Source organism: Schistocerca americana, chromosome 3 (genome assembly GCF_021461395.2).
Source record: "Schistocerca americana isolate TAMUIC-IGC-003095 chromosome 3, iqSchAmer2.1, whole genome shotgun sequence".
NCBI classification, from domain to species: domain Eukaryota; kingdom Metazoa; phylum Arthropoda; class Insecta; order Orthoptera; family Acrididae; genus Schistocerca; species Schistocerca americana.
Window position 1 is genome coordinate 374697510 of NC_060121.1, and position 12485 is coordinate 374709994.

The 12485-nt window shown below is 38.1% G+C and overlaps 1 protein-coding gene across 1 annotated transcript in view; it reads right to left on the minus strand.

Moving 5' to 3' along the window:
• The window catches only part of LOC124605794 (85/88 kDa calcium-independent phospholipase A2-like), a 170782-nt gene that overhangs the window by 113512 nt on the left and 44785 nt on the right, over nucleotides 1-12485 (minus strand). The window contains exons 6-7 of the mRNA XM_047137686.1: nucleotides 7499-7788; nucleotides 851-1266 (exon numbers count right to left, since the gene is read on the minus strand). Coding sequence (XP_046993642.1) covers nucleotides 851-1266; nucleotides 7499-7788 — 706 coding nt within the window. The remainder of the gene's footprint in view (nucleotides 1-850; nucleotides 1267-7498; nucleotides 7789-12485) is intronic.

Below are 12485 nucleotides of genomic sequence, written 5' to 3' on the forward strand. Positions count from 1 at the left end.
GTAACACTGGTACAAAGCACCCTCTGCCACATAATTTTGGTATGGAGCAACCTCTGCCAAACAACATTGGTAAGGAGCAGCACCTTTTGGCACACATTGGTACAAAGCACTTTCTGCCATCCAACATTCGTACAACGGATGACTCCAAGGGCTTTTGCCTTTCACTATTAGATGGCAACTGCATAGTTTCTGTGTCAGCAGAGGACTTTAATTCATCACAGTTAAGTCAATTTGCATGATATATTTATAAATTATATACACAAACCTTCCTCATTAATTAGTCTACCTATTACTGCATCAAAATCTCTGCAGTAGTTTTTGAGATTAGCCCAAACATATAGGCAGAATCTCAGCAGGAGATATCAATTTATACGTATTTATATGTACATATTTTAAGAAGCGGTGTCCAATCAAAAGACAGTGCAGCTGTGAAGTAGCTACCTACTTTGTGCACAACAAAAATTGTGGATTGTGCAATGCTAATCTTCCACAGCAACAAGTTTCTTACAGTGTGACAATTATTGAACTATATGAAATAAAATCGTCATAACTTATAAACGGTTTTGCCCGAGGACACTCAAACTGCATGGGGAGGGGGGGAGGGGAAGGACAATGACTCAGCCATCTTCAGTCAAATGAGAACTATGTAATTTGAGATTGGCACATCATCAAAAAAGAATAGTGTATTACTTGGTCTAACAATAACAAAAACCCAATCCCCAATGCAAAGGCTTTAAAGCCAAGACTTGGGCAACTAAAAAGTAAAACAATAGTTTGCATGCTAGTAGCTAATTAAACTTACAAAGGAACTTTATCAAAATTAACATATTTAAAATGATTGAAAACTTACCACAAGATAGTGCCAGTGCAAGAATTCCTCCTGTAGATGTGCCACCAATCCAGTCAAAACAGTAGAGTATTGGTTTTTTCAATTCTTTTTCAAGTTCTAAAAGTACAGCAGTGAGTATCATGCCACGAATACCACCACCATCCAAGCACAGCAGACGATAACCCTTCTTTGGAGTTCCTGACAGTGCAGCTGCATCCAGCAACCTGTCCAGTTCAACACGAGTCTGAGATGAACACGGAAGAGGAGGAGGAATACCATCAAAACGGTGATCAGTCGATGTTGCTGAGCATCCCCGATGGCAACCTTTCATATCACGTGAACATCGCTCTGCTCCTACAGCATGCAGCAACCACAGTATACGGTCACCAGTTGTTCCTCTGGCTACACAATGTCTTGGTGTTTCTTGATGATTATTCCTGTACAGAATTACATCACAATGAATCAAACTTTTAATAAAATCCTGATAGCCAATCTTAACAAAGTCACAAATATTTTTACACAAGATGCTGTCTGCCACTGTGAATAATTCAAAAACACAGAGCTTTTAGAATGTAAGATGCACTATGCCTCACATTTTTTATGACATTTCCTCCACTTGTTTTCAAATTGCAATTGAATTTTTTAAAGAACAAAAGATTCAGTTATGATTCTCAGTTCATGTCTCAGAAGGATGTTAAATCATTCTTCCAGTTTGAATGATAATGCTAATGCAGTTAAGATACCTCACTCACAAGCCACCCAACATCACCTAAAAATCTTGACAGCCAGCCATAAGTTACACAAGTAAAAAATTAAATACTTTTATGGTCATCTCATGGAGAGATGTTAGTAACCCTTTTGAGCTTAATGGTACTTATTTTTTCATCATACCACATGCCAACACATCCATGACAGTAAAGTACGAAAATGTTTTCACTCAACTACGTCAAATGGCATATACATGCAGTCAAACTTTCTGATTTCAAACACACAAAAAAAATCTATTCCATCTATGCTTCCTAAAGATACAAACCTAGAGCAGCTGTGTATTGATTTGATTTCAGTCCTACTGTGTATAACTGTTACAGTTTGTTTCATCTGTGGAAAACAGAAAATGAAGGGAGTGAAACAATACAATTCGTATTAAGACACTTTAGGCTCTGAAAAAAAAGCACGTAGTTTGTTTGCATTTAATTATCCGGAATACTTCCACTATGATGGCGTTATACATTTGACAAGGGAAAAAGAGCATGTGACATTGGACATAAATCTTGTATTTTTTCTGACATTGTCCCAGGCAGCTAGAATGATGTTCCTAAGATCATTGCAGGTTCTTGGTATGAGGGCAGGTCAGTTTACTCACACTGTTTTTTTTTTTTAATTGGGTTGAGATTTGGTGTTGGCAGAGGCCAACCCAGAAATGGATTCCCTTTCTGTTCTCCAAACTATCCATGCACGACTGCTGAGATCCAATCCCACACTGCCACAGACATGCATATATTGCCAGATGTCTAGCAGTTATAATCTGTGTTTAAATGGATTTTCTATGGCTTGTATGTATACTCTTACTGCACCACCGCTCATCAAGTAACATTTGAGTCCTTCATAAGTTTTTTTTTTAATTTTGTTTTGCGCCCCAGTCTTTTTAAATTGGCGATAAACTACACCCAGTGACTCAAAAAATGCTGGAGTATATTTCAGCTGCACTTGTATAAAACTGATCTTGCCGTGATGTGTTTACCACTTCATTAACTTGTGTGCCAGCATCCAATTCCTGAATGCCAACTGCTTAATCCATGTTTCCCAGTAGGCATAGCCTTCTATCCATTATTGTATAATGTGCTTGGGAACATTAAACTATGCCTAGGCCTCTAATGGTGGTAAACTCCCTCTTCTCCACAAAGGGAATGAGGCAATAATGGAAAGGTTGTTGATAATGTGGTAGGGTTATGATTCCAGTAACTGGACTCAAAGCAAGGAGGTATCGGAACTTGAAATTCTGATATCATAAACTACAACAGAACAGAACTGTACTGTTGTTGTTGTTGTTTCATAGTAGCATGAAAAACACGATTAAGAGTTACCAGGTCATAAGTAATGAAACAATGGAAACTCCAGGTATGAATATCAACAATGTAGGAAAAGGCAGACTGCTGATTACTGTAAAGAAGACAGGTCAAGTTGCAGACAGGCACAATTTAAAGATACTCACAGAGAGCTTTCAGCAACAGCCTTCTTCAGAAACACACACACACACACACACACACACACACACACACACACACACACGACAGCCGACTCCAGCATCTAGGGCTGGACTTGACCTATCACATGGGATGCAAGCAGCAGTCTGGAGGGGGTGGGGAAGGGACAGTAGTGTACATGTGGGGAGAGAGATGAACACTGTCCGGTGGACTGTGCAGGGACTAGACTGTCAGGGGGTTGTTGGGCAGGGAGGTGGGGAAAAAAGGAGAGGAGCGGGGAAAGACAGGCAGATGCATTTGCAGAGGGCTGCAAATAAACAGGGTGGGAGATAAGAATGGGGAGGAGATGACAGGACAGAGGGCGTGGAAACTGTTGGGTGAAGGGTGGAGACAGTATATTACTGTATGTTGAGGCCAAGATACTTACAGGAGCGGAGAATGTGTTGTAAGGATAACTCCCACCTGCACAGTAACACGACTGGAATACGAAGTGCTAGCTGTGTGGATTGAGAAGGTTTAGCACCTGGATCTTCCACAGGGATATGATTCCTGTGGGAAAGGATTGGGGCTGAGAGTGGCATGGGGATGGACAAAGATATTGTGGAGGTTGGGTGGGTGGCAGTCCATCACTTCATCATTTTAGGAGGGATGGGAGGGATTTCGCATGGGATGTCTCTCATTTCAGGGCATGATGATAGGCAATCAAAGCCCTGGCAAAGGATGTGGTATTATGTGATGAAGGGAACACTCCTTTGTAACTGGGTGTTTGTGGACTAGGTTTGGGACATGGTGCCTGTCTGCGAAAGCATTAGTGAGGCCCTCAGCATACCGAGCAAGGGAGTTTTTGTCACCGCAGATATGTCATCCCCGGGTGGCCAGGTTATACGGGATGGATTTTTTGGTGTGAAAGGGATGATAGCTGTCAAAATTCAGGTACTGTTGGTGGTTGGTGGATTTAATGTGGACAGAGCCATCAGAGAGGAGGAGGTCAACATCAAGGAAGGTGGCACATGGAGTTGAGGAGGACCATGAGAAGTGGATGCAAGAGATGTTGAGGTTGTGACGGAACAAAGACTGGGAGTCTCAGTGGTGAGTCCAGAACGTGAATGTATCATCAACTAACCTGAACCAGACTACCGGTTTGGTGTTTTGGGAGGCTAGGAATGTCTCCTCTAGATGGCCCATATAAAGGTTGGCATAGGAGAGTGCCATCTGGCTGCCCATGACCGTGCTGTGTATTTGTTTTTGTTTATGTATCTTCCCTTCAAATGAGAAGTAGCTGTGGGTAAAAACTCTGCCAGAAGTGATCCCATCAAAGAAGTTTAACACAAACTCTAATCCCTGCTTAAAGCCTTAGGCCCTTTCCAGAACATCCCCCCTGAATCCATTTCCCTCCTTATCCACATGACACACCACACACCCACCTTCTACATGCTCCCCAAGAGCCATAACCCAACCCATTGTGGCTGGTTATTGTGCCCCCATTGTAAGAATTTCAGCCCTCATTGATCAACACCTCCCACCAATTCCCCATAAACTCGAATCCCATGTCCAAGACACTAACCACTTCCTTCACTGATTCTCCATCATCCCAACCCCTTTGCCTTCTGAATCCCTATGCACCAACATCCCTCATGCCCATGGTCTTACCACTCTTGAACACTTCCTTTCCCAATTCCCTTCAGACTCTAAACCCACTACCTCAATCCTAGGAACTTTATGCTAACCCACAACTACTTCTCCTTTAAAGGGAAGGTATATAAACAAATCACAGCACAGCCATGGGCACCTGCAAGGCACCATCCTAAGCCAATCTTTTTATCAAATCAGAAGCACAAATATACAAAATTCATGTCTTCATAATATAAAAGCAGAATATCTTTTTTAATCTCTGAAAATTCAATGTACCATGATTACAGGGAAAAGGGGAAATGAAATGTCATAGGCACTAAATATTAAAATAAGTAAATCAATAGTATTGAAAGCATTTAACCAAACCAATGAAAAATGGGAAAGGGCAGAATGAAAACAGACAGCAGCACATATGCTACTTTAAAGTCCTAGGTCGAATACAAACCATACCTGAGAAATAAAGATGCATTACTTCTGATTTCTGCAGTTTCATATGTCATTGCTACATTTGTACAAGGATGGTGGCAATCTGTATCCAGCAATGTTGAAAAGGTTCATGTTTGTTTAATATCAAATCAGCAATGAGCTGGAGTTGGACAGTGCACTTCTTCCATAAATTTAGTAGTGCTTGAGTATAACAGATATGGTCTCAAGTTGAAACAGTGGAAACTGATTTTAGACTCCTCTACCTCTACAGCAGAGAAATAAAGGAAGGAGTAAAGTTTCACAAATCTCTCAAGCCATAACTGCACATGTCCCTTATTCTCCAACTACCCCCACAAACCAGCCACAAGGAGCATGATACATGAGTGACCAACCTAGATAGCAATAAATGAATAAAAAGTCTTGCTTCTAATACAAGAGATTCATTGGTGAGGATTTAAAAATGGTATGCCTTGGGCAGTGATACTCGAAGTATGCTCCATAGAGCTCTGAAGCTTCACACAGCCTCTGCGAGGGCTATGCAAAAATAGTTTCAACCTACAGAACAAAGTACATCAAGTCTTGCCACACTCTGGGAAAACAACTCTTATAAATATCATATCAATGACCATGATACAAAAGATATTTTCTCTCAGTGCAAAAAGCCAAAAATGAGGTGACAAGCAGCATAAAAAATTTACAATAACGCTATCATCAAAATCTACAAACAAAAGAATTTAGCTTGTATGAGTATGTTATGTGGTAACTCAGTACTCATACAAGCACCAGCAACCATGCTGAACACCTTGAAGTACCTCAAAGAACTTCATTGCTTTGATGTCTATGTTTCATCACCCGGGGCTATATGAACTCATGCAGCACACAGTAAAATTTGTGCTCACAGTTGTGACTGCAACGCACAGTCCTATTCAGTGAGGTGAATCCATGCACTACTCTCAGACTGCAGTATATTCAATTCATGTTTATTATTTTCATTAAATGACTATGTATTTTTATTTTCATTAAATGCCTATAATCACAGAATGAACATAAAACCACATTCTGTTTATTTTACGGCTCCACAAAATATTTATATTTCAAAAGGGTTCTGTTGCCAAGAAAAGTTTGAAAGCTGCTGGGCTTCAGTATTCAATGACATGTTCTGGTAGTTAAAATGAAAATGGGAGAGGATGTAGCGTCAGTATTTGCCCTAGGTATTTTGACTTCAAGGCTGAAGTTCCCTTTGAAGAAAAAAACAAGGCTTTTGTTCTGCACACAAAATAAAATAGTTTGTGTATTATCACCAGGTACATACATAACCTTAAGTAAAATATCATTCATCTCAATGACTTCATGAATCAAAAGAATGTTGATATATATTTCACACTGCTTGGAAAGAAATTACTTTCCAGATGTTATGAAATTGATTTCAAGATGTTATGAAATACTCCCTGGACAAAATAATATACATTCATGGCAATAACTATTTAATAAATCACACTGCACATTAAGGGAAGTGAAACTGCGAAACTTAAAATGAAAGATAGTTTGCTTGTTAGAGGATAAATACGGAGAACAGAATAAAGAGAGAGTCACGGGTAATAAAGAGGAAATGCGCCAAATTTTGCAACATATGGACATAAATGTTATAAATTATCACTTTGATGTAAAGCAAAAAAGGATAGATTGTGACTCACCATATAGTGGAGACAGTGAGTGGCATATAAGCACAAAGCACAACAAAACACACAGTCACACACACACACACACACACACACACACAACGCACAACCACTGTCTCTGGCTAGTGGTTTTGTATGTGAATAGCAATCTAATCTTTGCACAATATTGTCATTATTCCATCTTGGAGTTTTCATTGTTTGAAAAGAGAGAACGAAGTATTCAATACTGACTCTCATAAAAAATGCCTCCAGTGAACTGACAGCTCTTGCACTGAAATGTGGACATCAACACCTGTCTTCTTACAACAGTATGAAAAACCTATAGTATATGTTACATAAATTCACTAATAATTATACTGATACCTGTACAGTGCCACCTTCCCTTGAAAGTAATTAATTAATGGGTTTTAAGTGCCTCACCTGCAAAAAATTCATTAGAACTATTACATAGCACTGCAAGCGGAATAAATGCCTACTTCTACATACACGGACAATAAAAGTAATGTTAACTCTAATGATAACTTACTAATTTACAATACTGCTGAAATAAAATGATGTAAACCAACTGAGCCACTACAAAATGATGACCATTTTTGGAGCATAAATTACATTAAGTACACTGCCTATCTGTTTTATAGATGGGTATCACATCCATTCTTTTTAAAGTTGGCACCTATTCCAGAAATAACTTATATAAATACTCTTAAGCAAATGTTTGACATACATACTTGGCATTAAGAGGTGCATCAAAAGCAAGAAGAGCCTGGACAATGGGCAGAGAGTCAGCACGCACAGCAAGGTGCAGAGCAGTATCACCATTATTGTCACATATTGCAACATTAACACCTCTAGCAAGGAGAGCCACTACACATTCCAGACGCTGACGCTTAACGGCCACCTGAAGTGCAGTTCGACCCTCAAAGTCTGGAGCATTGATGTGGCAGCCCATATCAACCAGAGCATCAATAACCTCACGAGAGTTTGACCAATGGAGAGGTGTCCCGCCATATTTCATCTCCTGTTGAAAGTAATTTTGAAAACATACTCCGAGTAAAAAAATGAGTGTCAGCTATATATGAAAGATGCTATACACATGTATACAGATCACACAGCCACAACTCACGACCACCACAAATTTAATATAAATCTATTATTACAGATCATGTCACTCTCCTGCAAAAACTGCATTTTGTGCCCATCCTCCATACAGTCTGCCACTTTTTAAGCAACTGTACATAATTAATTTCTCTCCTAGACTTAATATGTTTATTACAATCCAAGCACCTGAGCTATTTATCATTCTGTAACAAGCCCACTATGCTACTGACAGGCACACAAAGAATGAAAGCAGGATTAGTCTAAAAGCTAGCAAAGTTTTCATTCTTTTTGCATACCTGTAAATGACTCAATGTTTCTCCTCATTTATTCCTACATTATTCACATTCTGCCAGAATTTGCTACCATATTTATACCCACCTAGGTATTATGGTTTCTGTGTAATAACCAGCACATGATCAATGTTGTTCCACAGGTGAATCAAGATCTTTGTCAAATGTTTGTATGACAGACAAAAAAATTTTAATTTAAATACCAGTTCTGAAGACTGGAAAAAGAGGAAATGGAAAACTGCAAAAAATATTAAACATAATGTTGCCACCTATGAACCAGCAACAAATAAGGTTACACGTATGACACAATCCTTGAATTTCAGCTCTCAATGAATTATTGAGGCACTGAACCTTTCATTTTCAAAATCTGAGAACAAATACTTTTGAGTGTAGCCATTAGTAAAATGCTCACTCATTTTGTGAATAGGTTTTTTTTTTACTTATTATTTCTATGCTTTTCCTTCCCATACTAAATAAGCTTCTGGAATGTCTGCTATTTCTGACTGTTTAGTTGATCAATGAATGGTACATATTATCGTTTCTGTGATTGCTTATTTCGTGAGTTAGTTATTATCCAGAACCTGCTAATCAGATACGAATAATCGTGCATCACTTCTTCTTAGTGAACTTCTTTTCTTTTACACTGATTTCAGTGCTACAGGCTGAAAGTAAGCTTGAATCCTCATCTACATACTGACCAAGAAAATTTCTTCTTTCAATACCTATCTATTAAAGCTTTCTTGTATGTTAACAGACAACTTCCATCCGACATGTATAATACAATCTTATTATTGCTTGAATGACAGATGTGTTGTCTCATTAGACTGCACAACATGAATACATTTTGATAAAGCAAGACATTAGAGAATGAATGACAGAATGCCAATTTTAAGACTTCTTTTGTATTTGCCTCTATGACATCACTATTGTTATTGTGAGCAACATTTTTCTATGGCCGCAACACACCTCCCAGCCATGACACCTAAGAACAAGTGAGCTAAGCACGTGGAGACGCTAAACTCGTCACCCCATGTTGCAGATATGTTGCATCAATGTACCTTGTATTATCTGCACATATTAATGACCCTTTACACCACTATATGCTGTCCAAAACTTAACTATTAATAAAAAGAAAATTATTAAATACTACACTCATCTTTCAACATTTAGAAGGACAGAGCGTGCAACCCATCAATTTCCCTAAATGATGTGTTACACCTCACCCCCCCCCCCCCCCCCCAAATGAAAGAAAGATGAGGTGAAAGTTACTTCCTTTAAATAATTAATAACAACTTTTAATTCTTTTCATGTACTTAACATAACAAATAAATGTTAGCACTTTGTCTTTTAGGTGCCATTTCAACTTTGTTAACTGTTACATCAGTACCATTGCAATACACTAGAGTAAACAAATGTGAGAAATTAAATAATCTTTATTTTAATTTCCCACTTTGTATTAAATTTTATATGTTACCTCTTTATATTTAATGTGGTAATCACTGACTTGTAGCTGTGATTTATCCTAACTTATACATAGGCCATTTACGTTTCTTTTATCACATCTGGATAAATGCTGTGACATAAACACAACCTAGCATCATCAATCGCAAAGCTCTGACATCCACTTTTAAGTTCTTGCACGTGTCTTTCATTAACCCACACAATCACAGTATGGCTCCCTTTACTTTATTAGTTGAAAGAACTCTTCATAAATGGGAAACAAAATTCACTACTTTCCTTACTTCTGAATGACCTGTTTAACAACTCCTTCTGTAGGAAGATACTTCTCAATCGCTTACAATGCTTTCAATGTTAGTGTTCCTCCCAAAATCTATTATCCTAACACAGGTCATCCCTTCTATGGGTACACCTAACCTCAGTACAGGTCCTACCTTCCCTGTGTCCACCTAAAATTTCCTTCAACGTACTGTTTATATGCAGTACACTACACCAATAAAAAATGAAGTACCCTTCTCCTTCCCCATTTATCTATTTGCAGAAATTTCTCCTTGTAAGTATGACTTCACCTGACCTATTAAACCTATTTACAAATGTCCTCAGTCCTCTTCTCTAGAAAAGTTTCACCTGTAGTCCTCTGTTAATGTTCTGGTTGGATGACCCTACAGTATGGAGAAAGGAAAAGAAAGACTACGAGTGTTAGGACTGAAGAAAGAAAGAAGAGAGACCCCAAATTTATTCCCTGCCACCCTAGGACTCCCTCCATGCCAGATTTCACACCAGGGCGCCAGAGGGTGAAGATGTTTCTGCATACCCTGCAGAACAGACTTACCTGGCTTCACTTACACAGTGCCCAAAAAGTGATCTTGACACCCCCCATTTGTGGACCAGTGAAGGGTGAGTAACAACACAAAAAATGTGTTTTGAAATAGAATATGGCAGATGTAATTGTATGCTTACCACTGCAAATTTTTTGACAGGTAAGATTGAAACTACTTGTTTACTTAGAGTATTTACCCCCCCCCCCCCCCCCAACAAAATTGTAGAATATTCTACAAAATTTCTATCTCTGTATGCAGATTACTATGTTTTCTTGAATTTATGCAAGGTGATGCAAACACAGAAATTCCTTAAAAAAACATTAAGATTCAATTCAAGAACCTAGTCAAGACTGTATTTTTTTCCTCAGAATATGTTTTTCAAGGTTCTATACTTACTGACTCACCATGCTGTATTCAACTATGTGAAAGTAGTTCAATTGCTCATTAGCATAATGACCTTTATGCTCAACATTATGACTCCACTGCGGAACAACTCATTACATCGCAAGCATCAATAAATAATCAGGTTCTTATAAAAAAAGATGGTTAGTAACTGTAATTAACATTTATTTACTAATTAACATAATTTTATGTCTGTGGTAGTTCATATAGGACCTTGGAGGAATTATCATTTTCGTGATTCTAATTTTCCACGTACAGTTTACTTTATTATGAAAGGGTAATTGAAGGAAAATTTGTTCATGGATGATAGGAAGGTAAGAATACAAGGAACTGCTACACAGAAAATAAAATAGAAAACACTGAGCCAGTTCACCCAGAAATTGGTGGTCGACATTCCAATGAATCTGGAAAGATTGCTAACTCTCCTGAGAATTTGTGGCACTTACAAATTATTCCAATGTGCAGTGGCATTGAAAATGTACTCCAGGACACACTTCTGGATACACCAATTAACCCCCCACATCTCAGTTTGCGTAACATACACACAGGGTCCACATTCCACTTCAAACATGCCTTTTCATCTTCTTTTAATTTTACTTAAATATCTGTTTAACATTTCTTGCATGCTTTGTGAACAATATTTCTTTTTAAATTTTTCCTGGAAACTGACTCACAATTTAAACTCTTCTGAATGAGCAATTCCCCATTCAGCTGTGTCACCTATCATGTAACAAAGTGCAAAATCTATCTCCTTAGAATCTTCCCATATCTTTGGTACACTCTCAAAAAATAGATCGCCATCTGGTTCAACTTTAGGAATATGTTTTGACAAATTTGTACCATTTTCCAGTTGAAGTTCCTATGTTAAATCTCCTGACAATCAATTACTACCTTTAATTTGCTTTTTGCTTGATTCTTCTTTTGTTTTCTTTAGTCCTTTCCACTGTCTGAAATTCCCCCACATTTGCAACTAAATCACTGCTGAAATTGGTGTGCTTATAGTTAAATCAATTCTTTCTTGCACCTTCTGTTCATGAACACTGTCACATTCTTGTTCTGCAAATTCTTTCATTTATTTCAAGTCATTACTTAATACACCAAATTGCTCATTGAACTCATTTTGTACTAAATCACACTGACTGTTCACCTCTGCATGTAAGTTCTCTTTTAAAGTACTTATAGCTGTTTGCAATTCTGAAATCTTAGCATTAATCCTTTTTTCCCTGTCTGGACTCCTTAATGTGTCTCCAAGGTCACCTCGTTGTTTCTATCTTAGTACTTAATTAACTTATTCCATCACTTTGAATTTATTAATTCACGTCAAAATTATTTCTTAAGTCTGTACTGGTCTGGCCAGTTTATTTTTCCAATTTTAGAAATATTTCTGGTAAATTGCCCTCCAAGCTACCATAGGTATGCAGCAAATATGGCAATATGCTTCTAATAAAAATTAGCCAACATGCTCAAAATGATAGAAAAACAAATCATTCATGACAGATAAATCTCATCCAGGCTGTCTAGGCACAAGTGTCATTGTGGTGAACTGCTGACATGAAGGTAATCTGTTGCTGTTCACTCTTCACCAGCAGAATCAAATGCACTGTGGAAGCTGGAATGGTGGCTAGTTATCACATGGCTGCACAGTA